Source organism: Stylophora pistillata, chromosome 4 (assembly GCF_964205215.1).
Source record: "Stylophora pistillata chromosome 4, jaStyPist1.2, whole genome shotgun sequence".
Taxonomy (NCBI): domain Eukaryota; kingdom Metazoa; phylum Cnidaria; class Anthozoa; order Scleractinia; family Pocilloporidae; genus Stylophora; species Stylophora pistillata.
The window spans coordinates 33,407,362-33,433,451 of NC_142522.1; the positions used below are offsets into that span (position 1 = coordinate 33,407,362).

At 38.6% G+C, this 26,090-nt stretch overlaps 3 protein-coding genes and 1 pseudogene across 4 annotated transcripts in view; 1 reads left to right on the top strand and 3 right to left on the bottom strand.

Moving 5' to 3' along the window:
* Positions 1–2,722: 2,722 nt before the first annotated feature.
* On the top strand, positions 2,723–7,058 carry LOC111324472 (uncharacterized). The gene is made up of 3 exons (XM_088759247.1): positions 2,723–3,121; positions 4,648–4,990; positions 6,379–7,058. The coding sequence occupies exons 2-3, from the start codon at positions 4,648–4,650 to the stop codon at positions 6,987–6,989; spliced, it is 954 nt and encodes a 317-aa protein (XP_088615373.1). The 5' UTR covers positions 2,723–3,121; the 3' UTR covers positions 6,990–7,058.
* A 2,087-nt stretch (positions 7,059–9,145) lies between these two features.
* Positions 9,146–11,049, bottom strand: LOC148733417 (uncharacterized; annotated as a pseudogene). Its single transcript, XR_016000807.1, has 2 exons — positions 10,208–11,049; positions 9,146–10,115 (listed from the first exon to the last, which is right to left on the bottom strand). The product of XR_016000807.1 is annotated as an uncharacterized LOC148733417 (transcript).
* A 4,970-nt stretch (positions 11,050–16,019) lies between these two features.
* LOC111324503 (uncharacterized) lies at positions 16,020–17,500 on the bottom strand. Its single transcript, XM_022928079.2, has one exon. It carries the CDS (start codon positions 17,346–17,348, stop codon positions 16,605–16,607), a length of 744 nt encoding a protein of 247 aa, XP_022783814.1. The 5' UTR covers positions 17,349–17,500; the 3' UTR covers positions 16,020–16,604.
* Positions 17,501–19,399: 1,899 nt separating this feature from the next.
* Positions 19,400–26,090, bottom strand: part of LOC111324473 (GDP-fucose protein O-fucosyltransferase 1) — a 7,642-nt gene continuing 951 nt past the window's right edge. Inside the window, exons 2-7 of the mRNA XM_088758115.1 lie at positions 23,667–23,785; positions 23,064–23,187; positions 22,296–22,461; positions 21,201–21,396; positions 20,463–20,699; positions 19,400–19,869 (exon numbers count right to left, since the gene is read on the bottom strand). Of these exons, the coding sequence (XP_088614241.1) occupies positions 19,687–19,869; positions 20,463–20,699; positions 21,201–21,396; positions 22,296–22,461; positions 23,064–23,187; positions 23,667–23,785 (1,025 nt within the window). The 3' untranslated portion in view covers positions 19,400–19,686. The remainder of the gene's footprint in view (positions 19,870–20,462; positions 20,700–21,200; positions 21,397–22,295; positions 22,462–23,063; positions 23,188–23,666; positions 23,786–26,090) is intronic.

A 26,090-nucleotide genomic window follows, 5' to 3' on the forward strand; every position in this document is an offset into this window, starting at 1 on the left:
AGAGAGCGCTATTTATGCAATAGCGAAAATCAGACCTGAAAAAAAATCAGGCCTGTACGGGATTCGAACCACTGACCTCTGCGATACTAGTGCAGCGCTCTACCAATTGAGCTAACAAGCCAACTGGGAGCAAGTCGTTAAGTTGATTCGTAATAAACCCGTGATGATAAATACAAAAACACTAGAAACATGTTTATTTACATCGAAGTCGATAAGAAGTTCATTAAAAGACAAATTTATACTTTTCTTGTAAAAAAATATACAACTTTTTTTAGAGACATATTTCGGCATGCTTATGCCATCTTCAATCAAGGAGTAACTGAACGTAAGTAATTATATAACATACAAGTAGATGAATAAAATATTTACAGTATAATGTAATTCAAAAGCGGTACTAATTACAGCGTGACAACAAAAATGAAATTAAAGGTGTGAACTAAAATGCTAGAAAAGTGTTATACTGCTGTAATATGTTTGTTAAGTTCAGGTTTAATCTTATTTATATAAAAAGCTTCTTTGAGCTTTAAATCAATTGAGTTGTTGGAAGAATCCAGAACTGGCAGAATGGCAGAAGCAAGAAAGGGAGTATTTGTTCTTACAAGGAGGAGATGTGTTAAAATGCTTAAAAATATGCGAGTTTTCATCGCTTTCCGTGTGCTCCAGTTTATCCTCGTAGAGAAGTGGCGACTAGTTTCGCCAATATAACGGGAATTACATCCCGCACAAGAAAATTGATAAACTACCATGGATTTTAGAGCATCAGGAGTACGATCTTTAACACTGAACATGTTTTTAATTTTGAAAGAAGTAAAAACTAGTTTGATATTTAGGTCCGATTTGCAAAAGCGCTTAGTGAGTTGTCGGAGTTTAAGGTTCGCTATTTTAGAATAATAGCCGACAAAAGGGAGTTTAAAGTAACGTGTATTATTGCCATCAATGTTCCGGCTATTTTGAGAGGAGGACCCATCAAGATACCGCTTGAAAGTTCTTTCAATGATATGCGAAGGAAAAGAATTACGTTTTAAAGTGTCGGAAAGTTTCTTAAGATCGTTTTGAAGACCGGAAGAGGTGTTGTTGATTTTGTAGAAACGGTCAATAAGAGTTCGGATAAGGCCAATTTTGTAGCATGATGGAATAAAACTAAAGAAATTTGTTAGGAGACCAGTTAGGTTTTTTTTGTGAAAAACTGAAAAAACACAATCATTCGAAGAGTTGTCGATATTAGGGACTTTAAGCAGTCAGGACGGCAACGCCACGGAAGACGTCAATCAAAAAAATGAGTTTCTACTTTTAGTTAGAATTTCGAAAATGGCTGGATGTGCGTACCGTCTCATAGGGCGCCAGACCTCAAACTCAACATGACGCATAAAAGTAGCGTTGAGTTCCAAATGTAAATTGAAATAACTTGCCGCCGCGGTTTAGCTTCACAGACGACGCAAATTTTGGTGATTTCACGTTGTTGTTTTGCAAAGGACGGCTAAGAAATGTACAAAGTTTGAAAATGCACGTGCTGGGTTATTGTTCTGCCAAATAGATCTGTTGTTTTTCCACGTTCTCGTTGCCGTAGCCGTCGTGGTTTGCTTAAAGTCCCTATTATTCTAAAGTAGCGAACCTTAAACTCGTCGAACTCACTAAGCGCTTTTGTAAAGCATTTTAACACATCTCCTTCTTGTAAGAACAAATACTCCCTTTCTTGCTTTAGTATTCTGGATTCTACCAACAACTCAATTGACCCGCTTTTGTATTGCATCATACTGTAAATATTTTATTCAACTACTTGTCTGTTATATAATTACTCACGTTTAATACTCATTGATTGAAGATGGCATATGCATGCCGAAACATGTCTCTAAAAAAAGTTGTATATTTCTTACAATATTTATCCTACTTGCTACTACTACGACCTTATACTTTTCTATAGTATCGGGAGTTCACTTGATTTTTTTTTTTTTCTTCCCAAAACTGCAAACGATCATAGCAAGATCACATCCAGAGGTTGACAATCAGTTCATCAAAAGAGTAGAACGTTGTTCATATTCCCATAGTGTAGGAAATATTGTTTACATCGCAAATCACGGCACTATCCTTCGCTTGATTTTTTTCGATAACTGCCTTTTAACTAGTTTGATAGTATCCAAAGACCACCAGACTAGAGGCTCATTAATTAAAAGACACTTAAATTTTTGCTTAGCGACGGAAATGCTTGTCGTGAATTCACTTTGCGTGCTTCACTTGATTTTCAACGAGTTTGTTAGTATCCATGGCATTGAAACATTCGTAAAGAGATCAATATAAATTTTTCTATCGCTTCATTTCTCTTCGTGTTGCCCCTAAATGAACTCTGCAAGGCCCACTTTATTTTTCTAACAGATTCTGATAAAAAAGGCCCTCTTATAAAGCTTATTAAGCCCCTCTGATGATCTTTCTGGGCCTCTCAAAGTGATTACCGTTTATAATTTGGTTCTATCAACTGACGTTTCGAGCGTTAGCCATTCGTCATTCGCTCTGATGAAGGGCTAACGCTCGAAACGTCAGCCTTTTAACTCTTTACGGTGGCCACTTTGCAATTTCAGCTCTGTTGATATAACCAAATTACCTGGTTACCCTCACCAACGTAGCACCATAGTTTCTGTAGACACTTACCCCCTTTCTGATTACCTTTGGCTTCACGTAGTTTGCAGGTTGTCGAGAATCGATATTTTCAATTTTCTATTGGAAAACTAATGTTGCGTATAACCTTGAGAGGCAACACTTGTGTTACATTTTTCGTGGAGGTGCGTCGTCTTGGCAGTGGTTGTATAATTCATTATATTAGACCTTGCGGGTCTTTTTCAATGAGCTTTATCAGGAAGCAGATTGCATTTTCCTTAATTACAATTAGCTGAATATAAATGTGGTTAATCCACGATAAGCAGTGGAAATCTGTCAAGTGGTTGGTCGTCAATAGCAGTTGCTAGGAAACTGCATGATCATGTGAAGCACGTACAACAAAAAAGGCTATAAATGTGCTTTTGGCGGGACAATCTTCAACTGTACTCCGTACACATTAGTAAAACCAAGGTCAGGCAGCCGATTGAGGAACAGAAAAAGGGAGTCAGATTGACTGTCAAGAGATTAAAACGTAAGTATTGACCGAGTTCATTTTCAAATTTTCTGTTCCTTCTTTGGCTGACTTAAAAATACACCTTACGACTTAGCTGAACCCAATTTTCAACAGTCCTTTTTAAGGATCAACAGTGAAGTATCACGCGGAATTTGTTGTTCCTAGGAAGGTTGGAGTCCTTAAAATTTTCGAAACGGAAAGTTTACTTTATTTCGTTTATTTTGGAGGAGTTAATACAACCTTAAGTGAATTACCTCGATAACACTTGGTACCTACCAGGTGAATTTTCCCATGTTACATAATATTGGTGATACCATCTTAGGAGTTTTTTAGCCCCTTGCTAAGTGTTTCTTGATATGACTTTCTTGACGTTTAAAGTACTCGAAACCGTATACGGTCTTACCTTCCGAATAAGAAAGGAACCAAAACACAGTTTCACTGCCTTCTACTTGGCAATTTTGCCATGTCCTAAAGATAAAAGCTTATGTGCAGAGGCAACTTTAACGCGGCAAACTTTTGCCTTTACAACTATCGAATCCTGAAGGTAGATTTCAATAATTATGCTGATACATAGAAATTATTCTCTCTCGTCAAATCACTGTTCTAGTAATAAAGCGCTGCCAATTAATTTCCTATTGACATATACTCTCTGTATAGACAAGTCGGCAATACGCAATACTCATTCTTCGATTTTTAAGAATTTTTTCATATGATTTTATATTCATTACTTCCCAGTGCGTCTCTGTGCAAAGTAAGTTTTTCATTAGCCCCTTTAGCCGCGTACGTGAGCTGAAAAACATCGATGAATTATTTTCAGTGTTTCCTTACTCAAAACTGGTCAGCTCAGACGACGAGCACGAACCGTATAACATTAATCCAAGCTTCTAAATCTAAATCTAAATGTCTAATCTGCAAAGGGCAATACAACCCATCTTCAGCAGATATACCCACCCATTCCATCCCAGGGGAGGACAACCACCACACAGTAATCTCGTGCGTGGGAAATTAACGTCTCCTACCCCTAACCCTGCAGGAGACGGGACCTACGGTTTATTCGTACTTATCCGAGAAGACTAGAATATCTATCCATTTCTTGATATTATAGGAAGGTAGCACATTCCCCCCAGTTACTTTAAGACCCTGACTGTTGGTCAGGCCGGGGCTTGAACCCTCGACCTCCTGCACAACAGTCCCACGCTCAACCAATTGAGCTAACCGGGATGCAAGTATTGTATTTCCTACTGAGAGAGATACATTTTTTATCACCGTTCAATTTCAATGGTACACCAACTTCTCATGCAGAGAGACACTTTTCGTATTTCTAGGCAGTTCTAGAAGGCATTTAACGTGTTGAAGTCAATAAGTACAATACTGGAAGAGCTCGCACGAACTGACGTACATTGGTGCAGGGTACATTTGCTGATAGGCCTTTCAATATCTCTACTACTCAATTCATTCGCTCGGCTGCCAGAGAAACGTGTATTTAGTTATTCTCAATTAATGCAATTAAAGAGTTAAAACTCTGCAAACTGAACATTGTACAGATGATGGCTGTGTACTACCTGCTGTTCTGCGCCGGTACTTTTTTGACTGGAATCTGTGGAGAAACGCAACTTGGCTTTCAGGGGTATACCAAATATGAACCCGGTGACATTAACATCATCATAACTGCTCCTCACGGGGGTGGTCTGACTCCTTCAAGTCAGGCTAATGGTGACGACTGGCCAGATAGGAAGAACGGCTGTGAAGATGCGTCCGGGAAGTGCATCTATACACACTCCTGCTCTCCCACCTCTTCAAAATGTTCCGCTAGAACAGTCAGAGATTCGTTCACGAAAACGATCGCCCGAGATCTTGCAGATAAAATCAGAGACATTACAGAGGGAAGTAAGTTTAAAATATTGTTATTGCTCTTTTATTTAGACGGAATATCAGTTCTCTACAAGATATACGAGATCCTTTGAGCACCTTGATTAGTCAAAAACCTATCGTTTATTGCACCAGTAAACCCACAAAAAATTGAAGGTTATTTTACAAGAGCAATAGACTGGACTTTCTATCGGTTCAACCCCTTTACTTTCAGAAGTAATAACTTGTACTCTCCCCATGATAGCCATGCATCATCCAACAAAACAGGTAATATATATATCTTATTAACCAAGCGCGAGGGCCGTACTGGGAGAATATCGGCCCGAGGTCTTGACAGTACGGACCGAGCGCAGCGAGGTCCGTACAAAAAAGACCGAGGGCCGATATTCTTCCAGTACGGTCCCGAGCAAGCTTGGTTAATAAGAGATTTATTATACGACTGAAGTTCGAAGGGACACAAGTGCGGTATCATTCGGGACCATTCGGGACAGTGCCCGGTCCAATACTGAGAGAATATTGACCGGAAATAGAGCATTTTGATTGGTTGATTTTAGTTATTGGCCCTCTGACTGCTCGAGTCGTGTAATAATGAAGAATATTCAAACTCATCAGGTACAAGCTTTTATCTTCATTTAACACCAAATTCTTATGTTTAATTAATAATGAAATGTGTAGCAGCTTAGAGGTAAGAATTACCAACAAGATCTCGCCTCCGGCTCGTGATTTGTGAATTTTCCTTCTGTTCTCCTAACATCCTGTGCGGGTTATTACGTCAGTAAACCAATAGAAGATGCGGTATTGTACATAAATAAATGCTGCGTGTAACACTGGAGTCGAAACAGTCAGTATTAGTACGTACAACATACTAAGTGGTCGAGTTGATTCGTTCTACAGTAGAACAAACGACCTAAATTGTTTAACAACGTCCGAGGTAAAAACAACCTTTTCGCGTGCAGTATTAATGATCTTATGTTCTTCCCTATTATATATTTTGTTCAGTAGATTGTTTATGTTGAACATTTTTTTATTTGACTGTGGTAGGCGCAGTGGCCTTCTGGTTGGTGCGGTAGCCTTCCGGTTAGTGCACTGAAAATCCGAGGCCCAGTTGTTCTAAGATTGGCGCTAACCCAGGGCTAAATTATAATCCAGGTTTCTATATTTCTCTGTTCAAAAGCCGTTTGGGGTCAATTAGTTTCGGCCTGATGGGCCACTTGACTCGAGTGTAGACGTTTTAAAACCATCGTTGCGTGCACCCAAGCGAACAAGTCCTCTTGGTCCATTCTATCTTTATAAAGAAAATAATATGTAAAGGATCCAAAACTCAAACCAAGAGAGTTATATACTTCATTTCATTTCCCTATAAACGTTCATTGTTAACGATGTTTTTTTGCAATTCGTTTCAATAGGTACTCGGCCACATGTTGTATACAACTTGCTGAAGAGGTCAAAGCTGGACGCCAACAGAGAAATCAATGAAGCGACTTTGAATGTTCCAGACGCCATTACCGCCTATAACGATTACGCTAACTTCATCAGCCAAGCAAAATTGGCCATTTCAGGGAGTGGTTCTGGGCGTGGCTTTCTCTTAGACATCCACGGCCAAACACACCAACCTCCGAGGACGGAGCTGGGATATCTCATTTCGAAATCCAAACTCGTGCAGAAATCCTACAATGTAGTGGGCACTTCTATCAAAAACCTTGGGGAATACTGGTGCGGAAGCAACAATGCTTGCTTTCAAGATTTCGTTCAAGGTAATCGAAGTCTTGGATATTTCGTGAATCAAGAAGGACTGGCCGCTGTACCCTCACCACTTGACGAGGATCCAAACAGGGAAAAGTTTTTCTCTGGAGGATATACGACCAGGGTCCATGGATCCAAAGATGGAGGGAACATTGACGCCATTCAGCTGGAACTACCCAGAGAGCTTCGTTTCGAGTGGAACCGTAATGTTGCTTTGAAAAATGCTTTGGCTAACGCTATCGTAAAATTTTATCAGTTGAATTATGACGCGTAAGAAAGCTGAAATGTTTCCTGGTAGTTGTAAAGGAAATTTTCTTACTGAATAAACTACTTGTTTAAACTTTGCAACACATTTTATATTGTGGGGGGAGGTGGGTAGGGGAGGCTAAAGGTTAACAACTCTTAACCTTTGAATAAACTGACAAATCCCGTCTCTCACAGCTTCAACTGAAACTTTGGTAATTGGGGCAAGCAATGCATATCTTCCGCATATATTAAAACTTTTGGGATAGGATAACAACAACATTTTCCCAATTGGAAAAACATTTTTACAATCGAGCATTTTTTTTTTCTTATTCGTTACAATGTAGAGTGAATTTTTCTTTGTTTAAACGATTCTCAAATATTGTGGTCACTTTCGTTCCAAAGGCTTACGTGCCAAAACCTTCCAAGTTAAGTTTACCCTTTTTTACCAATTAACAAATGGTAAACACCACAGCGTACACTATTGAGTTATGGATGCACGCAGGAGGTTGCTAAGCACGAAAGAAGCGCAAGAGTCGCTCGAGGCGATAGCCGAGAGCGACTCTAGCTTCTTGAGTGCTTAGCAAACCTCCCAAGTGCATCCATAACTCAATAGTGTACGCTGTGGTGTTTACCATTTGTTTTATAACATAACATTGATACATTGTAGCTAAAGAGTTCCCTTTCATTTAACAAATCTTACGCGACCAGAAAAAACAAGCGCGCGCGGAAAAATAGTCTTTGCATTTGCTCACGTCAGCAGCGTACACCCATGGGCAAATGGGGGACGCTAAATTGACCAATCAGAGCGCGCGCTTTACTTTGGTTATGTTATAATTATCATTCTTAACTCTTAGGATTATTAACTCCATGCGCCGTGTGCCAGGTCACTCGGAGCCCAAGTTTCTTTCTTTATGTGTGATAGAATAACAGTGCTTTCAATTCATTTTGCCTATTTTCAATCTTGTTTTTCCTTCATGAGAGTATAATCAGTCTTTCACATTAGTTATTTTCGTGTGTTAGAGCATTTCCTGGTAACTTAGTATACCAGAATTTAGCTGCTGTGAAGTATTTCCTCTTGTCACCAACCAACCTGTCACTCACAATGCCTTCCATTCAGCTTAATTCTTGATTAGCTAGCTAAGCGTTCAACAGAACTCCGTGTTAAATAGGTGACGTGGCAGCCGATTATTGGTTGCAGTTGTTCATCTATATTCATCCGAAGTTGTAAAATTTTCAGCAAACCATAGACCACTTTCATAAATGGCTGCCGGATTAATATTCTTTTGTTTAAATTGAAATTAGCCCTACTGGCCTCGTTCTCCAGTACAAAATTCAAAAGAATACATTATCTCAAGCGAGGCCAGTAGGGCTAATTTAAATTTAAGCAAAAGAATATTTATACGGCAGTCATTTATTCTAGTGGTCTATGCTGTAGGTCGTAGAGTAAAGACGTGCCGTCCTTTGTGCTAAGTAGAACGTTGCGCTCTAAAAGGAAGAAGACACTGGACCTGTAAAGGAGGGCAATGAAATCAATCTTATATCAATAATGAACTACAGGTGAGCTTTGCCTTCTGAGATAACGCCTCAAGCTTCTACACGAGTCGTATTATCTCAGCTCAACGACGTAACACGAATCGATTGCTCGGTCTGAGCGGCTCTTCACTGACTCGAAATTCGATTGAATTAGGGTGTTGAATTCGAGAAAAATAGAGCTAGTGATTGTAAGATATTTTGAGCGAAACGCTGAAATAAAAATGTTTTGCCTGCTAAATCTATCAGAGACCACGTGGCGAGGTGTGATGACTCTTCTACCCAGCAGCCTTTGCTCTGGTGAAAGTATCATTTTTAAAAAGTTTCGGGTGGTTTCCCTTTAATTGTGCTAAAGAGCAAAAAAACTACATATAATTTTTTATTTTTCAGTTTTCGTCCTCATGGAAGGGAGCATTCATATTTCCTACTTTCAGGAAGAGCAATTTGTCAGAATTTGTCGCTCTTTCATTAGTTTTCTCAAACTCATTAATTATTCATGCAGCTCCTACCCAACCAGAGCATCTTATTCTGGTCAGGTGGATGGATTTAGAAACCCAATGAAAAACGAGTTGAAAATACGGCCGTGTTTGAAACGATTTCAAACACGGATGCAAATTTTCTTAATATGTATTTTGATAAAGCAAGAAAAACACGTGGCGATAAACAACTTTATTGACAACAAATGATAATTTCAGATAATGTTCTCTATTGAGACATTTACAACAAGTTTAGTTATTTAGTGACATTGAAAGTCACACTGCAGTTATTGAAGTCCCCAAATGATAAGAAAGAAGAACTTGCGTTTTCTAAATTACAATTCAACTCTTTTTCCTTATTTTAATTACAACGGTCTCTTACTCTGAGTCAACCTTGCCTGTATACGGATTCAGACCCAAAATAGCACTAACGTGTGAAATAACTTTCTCCTCCGCTTTCTCAAAATTCAGTAAAGCAAGCATCCGTTCTGAGGCCTGTTCTATCGCGAATTAATTTGCTATCAACTTTTGCATTTAAACAGACTGGATGCACAAGTTACACGGAGGGACACACGGAGGCAAGGAGCGGTTTTGCGTCTCACGCCTGCGGCCTTGCACATATCCGGCAAAATTTGATTCAAACTGTTTATACCCAGTGGACATTTATCGAATGAAAATCTTTTCGCATTTGGCTTAAAATAGAAAGCTCCCATACCTTTCCCTAAAATCTCAACAAGACCAATATACAAACGATACATATCAATGAGACAGGGGTCATGCTTTTGGCCCACTTCGTGACATACATGTTTTACAACACGTGGCTCATACTTGCCGGGTCCAAAAAACCCCAGTGAAACGTCTTAGACACGTTCTCCTCACAACGAATATAGTTATCGCCAATTTCAAAATTTTCTAAGGAGATATTCCTGTGCTCGCTAGCACGTAAGCCAAATAACTTTCCGTTATAAAAATATACAACATTTAACAAAGACTTAGCTGATTTCTTTCCTAATAATCCCACGGTCCAAAAGTTATTTTCGTCTTCTTCATTCACAGGCAGCTTTTCTTCTTTCCTGTTGGCTAATCCAATCCCTAATCTTGTGCCCTCTTTCACTTATGCATCAAGAACGCGTCGGAAGATGGAGAACCTGTAAAACACAAAATGTTAACCCTAAATAATACTACACTATTTCAATTTCAGAATAAATAATAAGTGCTACATACAACAACAAGACTGCACCTTTTATCCGAAGCATCGACAGGATTAAAATCCATCTTCTCATTCTTCTCCTCCATAAAGCGACGCAATCCACACACAATCTAATATAACGTTTTCGGTGGGTATCTTTCCTTTGACGGTTTGGCAACTTCTTGAACAAACTTCGTCAGCCAATAATTAACGCTTAAAGCATCCACTTGGATTAAAGGAATTTCCAGCGATTGAACTCTGTGCAGATCATATTCTTAAAAAAGACCACCTGGTTCCAAACTTGCTACTTTCGGAAATCGGGCTTTTGCCCACTCTTCAAAAATACAAGCCGCCCATTTGTTTTTGTATTGCGTCGACTTTGGAACTGCATTAACGACACACTTTTCCTCGTCCTCAAACGTTTTCGGTTGTCGAAAACGATATTCTGTCATCTTCGAAAGCACCGTGCTTGCTCGATACTCACAATGCAACTAGTAGGTAACAACGTGAAATGCAAATACAAATGAAATTCAGTATTATCAGTAGCCAGCATACAGCAAGTAGGTGACAAATTCACATTCCGCTCACCATAAACAATACTTCGATTGAGAAAACTTATTCAAATGATAATTTAAACTAATTTTCTTTTGTTGGAGAAGAAATTTCAAAAACTCGTGCTTCGTGTTTCATCGGGGTTTCCAAACACTCGAAAACAATAAAAGCACGAGGCCTACGGCCTCCTGCTTTCATCTGTTACATTTTACGTTACATTTATTAGTCTAGATCTAAAATTGGTGACATTATAAGTCATTTCGTTCGTCTATTACGTAACCAAACAACTTGTATGCGCCACGTTTTTTATCGCCCCATATATGGCGCTGTTTAATGTGCTTATAACGAGACGTGATGTGTGTTTCGCTAGCGTTGTGAGTGGGAGTTAACTGAAGTGTAATAGCAAAATTGAATCAAGCGAATAAATCGTGAGTACAGCTTTTTCACGTTTTCGACAGCACCTTACCTTAATATTACTTTGGTAGTTGAAAATTGTTGCGATGGTACTTTGAAAACTGACAGGAAGATGGTTAAAATACTGCCAAAAATAATAAGGTATTTCTTGAGAAAGGGTTATTTGAAAGCCAACATAAACAAAGCAGCAAAGCAAGTGACTTGCAGTTAACTAGCCCCCATCACAGGGGGAAGACATTTTTCAACGAGAAAATTATTGTAAAATCTCCTAGTGTAATGTAGTAATGTGCCTTAACATTCAACACGAAAAGGAAGATTAAGAGAAAAAATTCCTATTAAGGCCTGTCTCTGTCTACGAGATTTCCTCTGAAAGCTTCCAAAGTTGATGTTGGTTTCTGTAGTATTAACCAGGAAACAAGCAGTAGAGCGACTCTCTGGTTAGGAAGTTGGTGTACAGTAGGTTACCATTTAGTATTTTTTACAGTTTCCTGATGATATGAATAGAAACAATTACTGTCCGCCTCGCCTTCTGTATGAAAGATGGGAGTCGATCCTCTGGTGCCAAAAAACTGGAGTCTACGTTATTAAGTTTCTACGTTTCTTGGGGGAGTTGGAGGATGATGGGAAGAGAAAGTGTGTTTAAAACACTCGAGGTCAATACAATATTATCATAAAAACTTATTTAAAATATGTACAATTATGAAAGGAGAAATAAGAAAATAAGCGATCAGTACTCTAACAGTAAAGTAAGAATTTCTCGCGTTGCCACTGAAGTCACGTTCAAGAAGAACTGTCATGGCGCCTACCACTGAGGATTTGTCCTACACTGTGCTATGTGCATTATGCTCTTCCTTCTTTCATTTGACCATGTGGATTGAATTAACAAAGGCCACAACGCCGAAAAGATGAACACTGCATTACTTTCCAAATGTATCTTTCCATAGATTATTCACCTGAAGAGATGGCGTGACAAATTGGAAAGCACGAGTCCTCGACACGGTATCTGAACCGCGTAGTCCAGCACAAGAAACACTCCCCGACCTAGAGAACAGACAGTATCAAGGTTTTTCGGGTAGAAATAACGTGTTTCTTGACTGCATAGAAGCGAAAAAAGATGCTTCAATTTCTTGTAGTTCGTTAGCTCTCTCCACGTACAAGACTTCGCGAAATATGAACATTAATTTTGAAAATTATTTGTAATTCAAATGAGTTTTCTGACTTCGAAAGGCGGGTCACATTAATGGACACCGAGTTCTTCGGTCTGATCCGTTTAATTATAAAACTAAGTAGAATGCCTCGCCTTAGACAGATTTTCAATTACAGTAAAGAAGTTTAATAGAGAGCTGCAACTGAATAACGGTGTTGTAATTTCAGAAGTATCAAACGGAACTTAAATGAGCTTGTTTGAAAAGCATTTTTATGGCTACTGCCTCCTTTGAAGGCGAAGCCATAATCTTTAACCGCCTCCCGGTTAGCTCAATGGATAGACCGCTGGACTGTTGTGCGGGAGGTCGAGGGTTCGAGCCCCGGCCGGACCAACACTCAGGGTCTTAAAATAATTGAGAAGAATTTGCTGCCTTTCTATAACATCAAGAAATGGTTAGATATTCTAGTCTTCTCGGATAGGGACGAATAAATGGAGGTCCCGTCTCCTGCAGGGTTGGGGTAGGAGACGTTAATTTCCCACACACGAGATTACTGTGTGATGGATGTCCTCCCCTGAGGTGGGATGGGTGGGATATTGGGCGCACTTAATTTGGAGCCTCGCTCTGTTGTGCGACCCTCACCATACTCTGGTGAAAGTGATTAAATAAATTGTCCTGTTGATTGAGTAATTGTAACAACAGAATACGAACGACCTCTCAGCCCACAACGAAGTCTGCCGAGTTTTACCCGATATTCCTCGCTCTTGGCTTTTGTTTGTTTCGTTTCGTTCAACGCTTGGTATCTACTATGCCTAGTAGATCCAAAGATGTAATTTTTTCAGTATTTGCTGTGACACTAAAATAGATGATGAACATCTCGAAAAAATTTCACAGTTGCGTCTCCGGCACGTAATTGAAAACGAGACATCCTTGGAGCAATACCTAGATAAGCAGTGCACATCGTGGACACTTATATTAAATAAATTAATTATTCGAAGAGAGAACATTTTACCATTTCAATCAGCGACTGATGGCCAAAAGACCCGCTAAAGTTGCGAAGCGAGCAAGGTCTGAAATACCTCTAACAAGATGAATCTATTTGACGAAATGATAGAACTGTGAGGCCGATTTTGGACACTAGTTACCAATTTTTTATTTTAAACTGACTGGTGGCCGATTTGCGATTTTGGACACTTGTGACCGATTTCGGCTTTGTACTCTAGAGACCGAGTTTGCATACTAGTGGTCTACAACGCCGAATGCGCTGTTGTGTGAAAGGAAAGTTTCACAAAAATGGAACTGTAATTAACAGAAAAAAAAAATTAAAATTAGAAGAATCCTAGTTTAATTATCATTGGAACCTAAAAGATGGACTGATAGAGAGAGACTGAGGTTTATCTTCCTCTTGTGGAACAGGGTATTCATAAATATGCGGGATGCGGCAGCAGTGACCATATGCAGTCTGAACCGCCTTTTTTTTTTTAGTAAAGTGAGGGAGGGGGGGGAGGGGGGAGAGAAGGGGAAGAGAGAGATAATCGGGTAAACGCGCTGATTAATACTAAAACTTTACATAAAACTGTATACTTTGGGAAAAATGTTCACTTTTTGCTTTGGGTGAAGTGGCATTAGGCGTCTCCCAATGACGTCATCAATGAGCATATACTCACTTTTTACATTAGCTTCCAAAGTTAGTCCAATAACAGCGAAATAACGTCGAGTTACTGCCAACTAAATTCTTCCTAACAAAGGCCTGAAAAGATGGTGGTAAGGGCCATTAAACTGCACTCAAATATTATGTTCTACAAGCCTTGTTAAAAAATGCAAGAGAAGTAGCGAGGTTTACCCTTTATCCAGATGGTAAAGTGTTCATTCGGTATCCTGCCTTCATCCTGCGCCTGATCTATTCCTAGTCGATCAATGAACAGATGTATCTGATCAAACAACCATCTATCATTAGGATAGTTGTTATCCTCTGTTTCAAGACTTTGGAGCTATTTTTTTCAGTTGAATATTCTCACGCTCATAGAAGGTCTACAAAATGTGTTTTGATCAAGTATGGAGCCTAAGCGAAGGAAAACCCACACTCATACTTTTGGTGTCCAACCTCACACGACAGAAGTTATTTTAAATTATGTTAACCCCTCCATGTGTGAGGGATCAACATGACATAGCTTCCAACACATTTTCAGGATTTTGAGGGTAAAAAAATTCTGGTAAGTCAGAAATTCAAAAATGGGACGATTTGCAGTTAAAAAATTGTTACTGTGTTACCAAAAGTGACTAAGATGGGGTACATAATAAGGCAAAGAATAGACCCTAATGGGGTAGCCAGGAAGTTCTGAGGGGCCAGTGGCACATATCCAGCAAAAATTGAACCAAGTACCCCCTACACCACCTTCTTTCCCCTCCCCTCCCCCCGGTTGTCAACCAGAGAAAGTGTGTAGGTTGCTAAGCTGAATCCAAATATAAAATGAATAAGAATTAAATGTTTTGGCTCATGTGCTTTGGTTAATAATGACATCCTCTTAGAATCACCGTTTGAAAAACATTTTTCAGCATCCACACAAAAGGTTGTAATTGTAAGAAAATGAATTCACACAAAACAGGGAACTTAAAAATTGTCTCTTCCTGTGACCCTATGACTTTTTAAATCAATTTGCAACTAATAGGGATTATATTATTGTTCTTCTCAAGTTCACAATCTAGCTAGTTTCTTCAATTTGTAATCAATTTGGATTGTGTCTTAAGTTGTCTTTAATCCTTCATGCCCATAACTCACTATCCATATTCTCCATTCAGTTCCTGACACATTTCCTTTCGTGTTAACAAGGAGCATTCATTTAACAATTAAAGCTTCTTAGGTTGGTGAACATTTCCTTTATTCTCATGATCAATCAATTGTAGTAATACTTCTGATTCAATCATTAATGATTGAATCAGAAGTATTACTGTAAGGAGTGTGAATTAAATGCTGGTTACTCTTGGGGTTGAAAAGGGCATCGCTTATCCCTTTCCTGTGGAGGGAAAAAGCAGGAGAATCAAACTTGGAAAGAGGTAGAGGGATGGAATAGGGGAAGGAGGGAAGTTGCAAGCTCCTTGATTTCAAATTTTGATCCCTGATTTTGATTTGTTAGGTTTTCATTTCCTTTAGGATGGCAGCTTGGTTTCTTGTTTTTTAAGGGAGTTTTGATTCACATCTATACACTACTTACTACTAAGAAAAACATGTAATGAGAAAATATATTTAAAAAGATGAGGGAAGGAAGTTATGCTCACCAGGAACCCAATACACCCAGCTGCATGTGCCAAAAAAAAAAAGACAGCTGAAAGAGGAAGTGAGAAAAATCATAGTACATGGGTTTCGGCCAGTGTTGCATGTATTTGAATGATTGAAATAATCACCTTTTCAGAAGACATTGCATAGGAATATTCTGAAAATTTCAGTGATCCGTAAAATGAAAAATATCCTAAAACTTCCAGAAATTTTTTTTTAAATAAATCCTGTTAGTCTTCCACAAATGTCTGAGGCATTTTACAATGTGCATAACTTCCGTAGAAGGTCACGATTATGGCGATGACGTAATGTAAACAGAAACTGAATAATACCGAACTTGACCTTCGAAGCATGTAATTTGTGCCGAAGCGTTAAATTTAGATCTCATTGTTCATTCTTTAAACGCATGAACACAACGATGTTGCAGATATCCAGAGCATAAACCAAACGTTGAATGCTACAGACGTCCAGTCACAAATAATTCTTTGAAAAATTTATTTTTATATAATATTTCTCTCTCTTATACATTAATGGAAAGAATTCTGTTATTTACACAATCGTTATCAAACCTCGGCAGCTTGCCAAGACATATTCCACCAATTTGTACACATTCAGCAAATCTTTGACAATTTTCGCCTACGACAGATGGGTAAAAAATACCATAAGCGAAGTCAACTGAGTTAATGCTATAAAAACGTTCACAGCTTTGAGAAAATACTTTCCAAAGGGAAAGGCATGCAAACTTACTGAACTCTTACAAAACGGTCAGAATACAAATTAGCGACTTTCAACCCTTAATACTAGAAAAATATAACGCATCAGACAGAGGAGAGCATCTGATCATATGAACTACTATTGCTTTTACTTTAGTAGAAAAGGTCAAACATTCATAGATCGCTATCACAAAAGCCATTACGTAAGATATAAATGAGTTGACTTCATCATAACCAAAACATTTGCGCGAGCATGGCTACAAACGGTCGCCCGTAGTTGCAGAGCAGCAATAAACAAAGGCAAATATGTAGAAACAAGAAAAATGCGAAACTATTGAATGAAAACAGATCTAAAACGCTTCAACGATGGTCTGCGACCAGCCGAATACACCGCCGACTGGTTGGACACGGGGGGACAGATATTGAAAGGAGTCCAATTTTGACCCAAGCGAAGGAGTCGCTCTAGGAATACTAGATAGTCCAGAAAAACTACTACTGAACACATTAACAAGTCCTGATATGTCCATAGGTTCTTGATAAGAGAGTTCCGTTTTTGGCTGTTCATTCCTTTCAGTTTTCAAACGTTTGTTGTCAACCGCGTGGCTGTCACAAGGTTCATTAACATACGCTGAAGATCGCGGCCGTTTCGAACCTGAGACACACTTTAGTTCAGGTTTCATAGCTTTATCACATTCTTTACCGCCTTTTAAGGCATTAGCAGAGTTCACAAGCTCCACGCTTTCCTTCCTGTCGATGCTAAGCATACTATGTTCCATTTCCGAGACTTTACCATTTGATTTTGCCGCGGAACGTACTGTATGTCTCGCATTTCCTGCGTCGGGTCCACCTGGGTTATTGGGCGTCATTTTCGATTTTTCAAAAGGTACAAGCTCGTTCTCAACAGCATCTATGTCCATGTCTATCTCCACTTTGGATCTGTACGTACAATAAGCTGAGTCTGTCGACGTTAACACGTTGTTTAAGACGTGGGAAACTAATAAATTACGTCGTAGTACAGGACCGCCACGCCGACGGCGAGAGTCCGTTATTTTCGACAGAGATACTTGAAGAATCCTTGTTGCTTCGCAATCCATGTTCACAAAGAAGTGTTCAACAGTATGATACAATCGACAAGTCTGTTTGGAATCGAATAGATGAGTTACCTTGCCGGTTAAATTTAAATTTGTCAACGACGAAACTTCCACACGACACAGTCGATTGAAGTTTCGTGAATGAATAGACGTTGAAGAGCGTCACGATTGTGAAATCGAGATCGTTCGGACGAAGTCGACCAATCAGCGTTGATTACGTCATGGGTCGTTAGGTATTAGAATAAACGTGTCGCAAAGTAGCAACCAATCAGAACGCGTCAAACAGAAGCCTGACGTTCATCGATGCTATATTTAGTGATATTTTGTTCCGTTGCTAAGGGTGAGGCACCTTTTGGCGGGAGATGGCATTCGATGAATATTGATGTATTCGACCGGAAATTACTGTAAAACGGAAAACGTGAAATGAAAGACGTCAGCGATTTTAGCGTTTGCTAGCAACAAGGGACTTAAACTTTTATTTAAGCTTTCTTCATGAAATGGCCCAGCTCAACCTGGTGTATTCTACAGGGAATGGTTATCAATATTTAGAAACGACTCTCCGATCAAAAACAGTGGATTGCATCAAACTTATGAATCATTGAGGTGACATTAGATCCTTTCGTGTCAGCTGTACGTGTTTTGCCTACCACACGATAAATTGAACCAGGTGCTAATCAGCATTGATCAACCGAATTATTTTCCCCGCATCGATGACTTCACCATCGGCCGGCCAATCCACATTACGAATATGATCTATTTAGAGCCAGTCAAGGCAGTAAAGTTACTGACTGATACTTGAAATAGGAAATTCGCAGTGAACATCCAATATCGAAATCAAGGACGGAAGGTGTAAATGACCAAAGCAAAACAGAACAAAGTCACAACAAAAAAACAAAAAAAAACAAAAAAAAGTGTACAGACAGGCAAGTGAGGAGGCACGTCAACTATATGTTTGCGAGTGTCATTGGATCCATATTCCCGAAAACAATTTGGACGAAACAGAAGTTGCGTTGAAATTAAAAAAAAAAAATGAAATAAAAAAACAAACAAACAAACATACAAAAAGCAGAACTTCGGCCTACTTCGTCAGGTACCCGAGAGCTATCGAAGGAAAGATAACATTCTAACCGTTAATTATGATCTGGTTATAAGACTAGTAAAGAATAATTGAATTTGTTGGTTTAGAATATTGTAGTAGTAGATTAAACTCTGACGTCACAAATGATTGCGTGGCCTTCGTGCGATTCTGGTCCTGGCAGGTCACAGCCATCGTATTCACTAATGTTACCTGCGATTATACTCCCCCTTTTATAAATATTGTATGTTTTTGTTTTGTCGTTTATTTTGAAGTGTTGTGGCTTGTATCGTTTACTTGCGCAAGTCTTACGTGACCTCCTTTGCGTGACTGACGGGTTTCGAGTTTAACTATAAGAGAGTAGATATTTTCCTGTAATTCGGCCGTGGTCGGTTCCATAAAAACAATTACTCGTTTTGATTTGATTGTAGGTGTGATAGTCTCCAAAGGTGCTCTTGAAGAACTCCGGGAACTGATACATCAAGGATTTCTCCCTGAAGTCTCCTCTGTCGTTCCATTCTCTCACAGCGGAGGGGGAAATGTTCTTTCGATTTCCCTTTCTTTATTTTTAGCAGTTTCAACCAGAGTTTCCAGAGGTCCCTGGTTTTTACCCTTTCTTTTTTTTTAAAAAACTGAGTTGCGAATGTGAATTGGTCTCCGTTAAGAGATTCTAAAGCCAACGTTTCGATCGTCAACCCTTCGACAGAGCGATTGGAGTCATTCCAATGGGACCGTAACCGTCCGAACACGAGAAGGATGTGCCCGAAATGGGAAGGAACCATCCGAAGACGTTCGTAAGTATACGAAATCGGAAGTAACCGTCTGAAATTAACGTGTCCGAAAATGGCGCACCCGTCCTAGAACGGATCAAGTTGTATGAAATCGGAATGAACTGTCTGAAAATGGGCGAAAAAGTGCTTTACACGATGGAACCGTACTAAAACGGACGCAAATTCAAATTCGAATGTATTCGAATGAATGGATTTCAGGAAGAGAGATTTAATTATTTCTATATTATTCCCCACCTATAAATATCCTATATTAAAATACAATTAAACTAAAATGTGCTATAAACAACACAGAAGCTGTGCATACTGAGGTTGATTTACAGCACTGTTTGCAGTCAACTGATAGCAAATCGAGATATCACAAAAGTAAGGACTCTGACAACTCTGGTAGGCGCAATGAATTCAACACTGTCATGATGTAGAAATCCTTCGATTCCAAAAACCAACCGCATACAGGGAAAAAGCGATTTTCACAGTTTTACTTTTTATCTTTAAAAGCCCAAAATGATGTTGGCTTATTGTTGACTTCCCGATAGCGAGTCACAAACGAAGTGAAGCTTGACACACAGTTGCCTATAAAGTGATTTGACATAGTAAGGATTGCCAAGTCCAGGATCGGATCATTAACTTCATCTGAAGGGTCCCTCCTATGTACAGACACCTAAAAAAAAAATAATAACAACAACAACATATTCCAAATTTTCTATCACGAAAAGCCCTGTCTAAAGCTGACATTTCAATATACAGCTAAGACCCTGGAAGAACTCAGAGAGAAACAGTTTTATATAACAACGGCAAGGATGAACAAGCAGGTTTAGGAGTTCGATAAGCGGTAAAGGTACCACAGACAAAATAAAAAAATTCTTAGAACTTTCCCACTCCCTTCATTAGGTAAAAAAATTGGTGTCCTGTAGAAGTGATATTAGATGAGGCGTGCCCATACAAGACTTTGTGTAACCTTTCGAAGGTTTCTTCTAATGTCTATCACTACTCCTTTCCCCTTGAATCGATTTTTAGCTCCCCCCCCCCATACTACAACATGCCGTCATTAATGTTAGCTTTGCATCTGATTGGTTGAGAGGATCCCCTCCCCTCGGGCGCGACTTTAGAAGCCCGATCATAAAAATCCATAACCCCCCCCCCCAAAAAAAATAATGCGAACTAAAGAGGAAGCCTTCTCTGCTAAGCCACTACTTCTGTCCCTGATTCAATGTTTTTCGTTCCGATTATGTTTGAGAATGTTCAAATTGTTACCTTTAAAGATTTCAGCGCCTTTGTGAGTTCTTTAATCATTGGATCATTGTCCGTTGCTACAAACACTCTTGTGGCCTTGGCTTTCTTTACAATCTTTTTGGTCTTTTTGAGGATTTCACTCTTCGGTGGTAAGCACATTTGATGGGTGAGCTTCTCTTTGGAGCCAGGTTGAACACATTGAGGCGAGGCAAAGAAAGAGGAAGTACTTTCATCCTTCACATGTTCGCAAGCTCTCTTCTGAATAGAAATATGATTTTGTGGCATATAAGAACTATTTCAAACAAACCAAAAATATAGTGGTGTTGTTCTAAGGTGCAGAACGGAAACCAAAACCCAGTTATATTTTAGTGCCATGGGGGGGGGGGGGGGTTGGGGGCGGAGGAGTTTTGGGGGGTATTATATGGTTTTCAGTGGGAACAGAGGGGAGGTCAGTCGTCGCTGGCAGAGTATCAAGAAGGGGCTATGGAAAATTGACTGCTAAAGAGGGGGGATCATTGGGAGACCGAAGAGCCTAAGAAGGGATCACGTAAATTTTTTTGTAACAAAAAAATCTTCCCAACCAATCTCCCCGCCCCCATATCCGCTCCCTTAATGGGTCATTACAATATAACAAGGGGATGGGTAGGTGCGTAATTACTCAGATAAGATACTAACTATGGAACACTAGCAAAATTGCTTATCAAGGCCAATAAAGAGCATAAAGGAGTCTAATTTTTAAATTGAACTGTTCACACTCACAAAGTCAATTCCATTGCGTAGATGAATACCCACAAAAGGTTCATTATTCATGACAGTTGAAATAAACCTCTTGGCTTTATTTTCAACTTTAGCCGACCACTGGACAAACTTTTGTAACCATCTGTTTTGTGAATGTACAGGGAAAGCTCCTGGTGCTCCCATCAGTGCTATAACTGGAAACTCTGACTCTGGAAATCTGAAAAACGATATAAAACAATGAATCAACTAGTAAAACGCAAAAAAAAAAATAAATAAATAAAATAACTGATTGGCTCTTGAGATTTGAAGACTTTTAAGTTAGCTGTAAAGAAAGGACCTTGCTGCAAACATGATAGAAAACATATGGAGAGCAGATGGGTTGGACAGGACAGGACAGGACAGGACAGGAAAATAATGGGCACACCATGCGTCATACTTCCTGCCAATTATAATCATGACCCATTCATAACTCAACTGAAGAATCCATGTTCAATCCAGTATAGGAAGTGTTCCAGAATCAGTCTGCTTTACCAAGCTTTGCAATTGTCTAGAAAACTTTCCCTATCCTCTCAACCTATCAGAGTAATATTAAGAGGAATGATTGCTTGGTAACCAGGGTTTTCCAACAGTTTTGGCAGTTTGCCTGTTTCTAATTTGCTTTCTCATAGGCTGATGATAATGTTACGATATCATTCTTATTGGCTGTTGTCCTTCCTTCGGTCTTTCAAAACTCAGTTGAAACCTGCTTTATTGTGTGACAAAACACCAAATGATGAAATGTAAATGTGACAGCTCAACTTGCACACTGTTTTCCAGTCAACAAGACCACTCCCTAAAATTTTAGTCCTAAAAGAAGTTCAAGCCATTTGACCTTCCTATGTGTGTATTGGATAAATATTTTTCATGATTGAAGCTGTACCCTTTGCCCATTCATAATGAGGAAAATATATTTGCAACAGATTTTGTCCTATTTTTTTAAAATTGTTTTGGAAATTTTACAAAATGTGGTTAAAAAAATTATCATGATGGTATAAGCCAAAACCAGAAAAAAAACAAACAAGGGACAAAAAATTCAGTTTCAACTTGCAACGACACATTTTGGTGAGATAAACATACCTTGTGTTCCACCCTACCCTAGCCCACTCTTGTTCTGTGTCCCACAGCAAGCCAGAATGTTCCTGATAATCATCAAAGTCAATATGAAAGTGATCCCAGAAAGGTCCAAAAGGATTTCCCTGCTTCATATCACACTTTTGACCATCTTGAAATGAGTAACAGAAACCTGATACAGAATCATCATCACCATTATTTTTCTCATTGTCGGTACATGAACACTGTTTTCTTTTTACACAGCACAAGATGACTGCTGCTACATGCAATGTCTTTAAAAGCCTGGCACTTAACCCTTACCCTTGACTAAGCTCATCTATCATTTTTTTTTTTTGTTTGGATATATCATTGATTCAGGCTGTTACTGTTTTCAGCGGTTGCAGTGGCCAGTAGAAAAAAATACTGCTGCCTGTGGAACCTGTGTTTAGTAGTCATGAGGCAAGTTGTAACAGTTATATTACTTTTATTGCTTTAATTTGTAATAATTTGCCACTTCTCCTTTTAAGCTTCTAAATGTCAAGGGAACCTCCAAAAATGATTCTCGACCATATTATTCACTTCACAGACAAGTTTTGTGGTAAGCCCCACTTTTCCTTCACCTTTTTTCCTTGCAACCATTTTATGATTTTAGGTTGCCAAATGGTGACTTTAGAAAAATTGGGAGCTCAGAACCCTCTACATTTATATTCCTCATAATTTCCACTAAATGCCTTGTTTGTGTAAACCACTTAACTTTGTTAAAAAAATCATCATCATTTATAATCAAATACCAACCTATTCTTTTTCCAGGTGGCCATATTGTTGGAGCGATGTCTTTCATGAAATTTTCCATTGTTATAACACTGTGGTAAGATTCAAGTGGCTTAACAAGAAACCAGTCATCAAATGGTACCCGATCCTGTAGAGAAAAGGGAAGGGAATACTATTTGAATAGAATGATGTACAGGATAAAAAGGAGAATTTTTTTGTGTTTTAATGATTCAGTCTTTTATTCATCTAGTAGAAAAGGAACAGAGATATGTTTAAATGTATCTGCAACATGCATCCACCATAATAAGTAATTGGTACAACTTTGATCATTTTTGGAAGGTGTCAGCTCATTTTCAAAAAGACAGGTAAGAGGGAGAGAAAATCTCAAGCACTCAACAATGTTGTTGTGATTTTTTAAGTTCTGGCACTCCACAAATTTTCCCCAAAATTTCCTGTAAATTGTCCCCACTCATCACTTTTCACTCACCCTTAAAATTACTCAGTCATCAGGGGTTCTTTATGGAATTGACAAGAGAAGGAAACTAATAGATTGTTCATTTTGTACGGAGGTGAGATATTATATGCTTATGATTTAACTAACCAAGTAAATAAAAGAAATAAACTCACAGAGTCACCTCTTTTATAACTTGGATAAACTATCCATGGAGGTAACACAAGGGTGCGATTCAACCCTTTTGCAAAAGCTAATGATCCTAAAAACTGGTCAGCTTGATTTCCAAACCGGCCTGAAAAGGAGAAAACATAAAGAAAAGCATCATTTGATTCATTTTCTTAACCACAGTTTATATCTGACTTGTGTGACTTATGTGTATGCATTTTGTGTTTATGCCCAACAGATGAGGCTCAGTCTTTTTCAGAGAATCAGTTATGTTTTTATTTCCAAAAAGCTTAACCTATCTGGTACACCCTTACATCAGTACACATATTCCCCACACTGTTCTGAGCTTCTTTAGTTGGTGATCATTTCCCTTATTCTTTTGTGATTCAGGGATGATACGTTGTTAGAAGAAATTAGATGCAAGTCACTCTTTGTTAGTGTTCAAAGGGTCAATGTATGGCTTAACGTTATTCGGAACATTAATTTAACTAACCTATTAAAAAAAGAGCTACTGACTCAGAGCAACAAATATCAACATTTTTTGGTGCCAAATAAAGAAGAGCCTCACCTTGATTTGCTTAATAAAAGCCTCACAACAGAGAAAAAAATATATATATGTATACCTTCATTTCTTCAAGATAGTAATAAAGAATTTATGGCTGTATAAGATTGTATATGATAATTTATGAAATAACTCAGGAACTGCAAGCACTCTGATTGGTCTAAAAACCTACAATTTATTACACTGGTAAAGCCACAGTAAATTTGAAACCTTTTAAGTTTGTTTTAAACAAGCAATAGACCACACTTTCCATCCAATTACTGACATAATAACCCACTTGAGTGTAAGGAGAACATGAAAAAAGTTCAGTAAATCACTCGCCTCTGGCTCTTGATTTAAAAACTTCTCTCGTGTTCTTTCAATATCCAGCATAGGTTATTATAATAATAATAATTATAATAACATATTTATATAGCACTCATATCCTGAGCTCGTGGTGCTTTACAATACTGTGCGGGGGACTTTACCAGTCTACCAGTGGCAGCTAGTTTACAATCAACAAGGGTGAAATATAGATAGATAGATAGAAACTTTATTAATGTGTCAAAGAACCTTCTAGTTTGGAAGATATCCCATACTAATGTGGGGACACAAATAAAATGGATAAAAATTTTTTACAAAGAATATTACCTACTTAAGAATAAAATTAAGTCATATCATGTATGAAAAAAAAATATGAAATGAATTAGGAAGTACATAGAGCACAGCCCCTGCAGCAATCATCTAATAGGGAGCTGAGGTCATGCTTACGTATGCGGTTTTTGAAACTAGCTAATGTTGTGGCTGATCTGTCATAAGTTGTCAGTTTACTCCATAGTTTAGGTCCTATATAGCGTAGTGAATGTTTGCAGTAAGTTATTGTGTTGTATCTAGGAATAGAAAAGTCGGCCTGTCTTAAATTATAGGAAATGTTGTGTTTCTGAAATATATTACAAATATTCAAAGGGCTAAGGTTGTGTTTAACTCTGTACATTAAAATGCAATTATATCCTGTAAGCGTCTGTTTAGTAGCGAAGGTAAATTAGTTTTATGCAGCAAACGTTCATAGGTGGAGTGTTTATCTTTGAATACAGCCCTTAGGCCTCTTTATTGAATTCTTTACAGATGCCCCCTCCCCTCAATTCCCAGTAACCAGGCCAGACTACATCACAGTAATCTCATGATGTGCATTCTTTAATGTCCCCTGCCTAATCAAATTATCTAATTAAAGATGCAGGAGACAGGACCTACAGTTTATTTGCCCTTGTCTGAGAAGACTAGAATGTCTGTCCATTTCTTGATATTATAAAAAGGTAGCACATTCTCCTCAGATATTTTAAGACCATGAGTGTTGGTCTGGCCGGGGCTCAAACCCTCGACCTCCCACACAACAGTCCAGCACTCTAACCAATTGAGCTAACTGGTAGGCGGTCCGAAAGTATGGCCTATTACCTAACTTTATATTATCCTAGTAAACCATTAGAAAGTGCAGCCTATTACTTAACAAATATAGTCACAGTGAAATATTCCTGCCAATGAAAGAGTTGTTATGAGTTTTATGGAAATTGATTGCCTCTGACTGTTTTTATTTCTGAAAAAGATGTTTCGGCTAATGCTTAAGCCTTCATCAGTGATATGAAAAACAAAGATCGTTATCATACGCTATTTAAAGTTAAAAACGTGACGCAAAGCTTGCGTGCGAGCATCAAATTCATAGTTACGCACGCAAGCTTCGCCTCACGTTTTTAACTTCAAATAGCATATGATAACGATGTTCGTTTTTCATATCACTGATGAAGGCTTAAGCATTAGCTGAAACATCTTTTTCAGAAATAACAACAGTCAGAGGCAATCATTTTCCATAAAACTCTTGACATCTCCTGACTACACT

Excerpts from the sequence above, each read along its gene's own strand:
- LOC111324472 (XM_088759247.1), top strand. The coding sequence starts at position 4,648 with ATGATGGCTGTGTACTACCTGCTGTTCTGCGCCGGTACTTTTTTGACT. Across the intron at positions 4,991-6,378 it reads CAGAGACATTACAGAGGGAA|GTACTCGGCCACATGTTGTA; the intron begins GTAAGTTTAAAA and ends TCGTTTCAATAG.
- LOC111324503 (XM_022928079.2), bottom strand. The coding sequence starts at position 17,348 with ATGGATTGCGAAGCAACAAGGATTCTTCAAGTATCTCTGTCGAAAATA.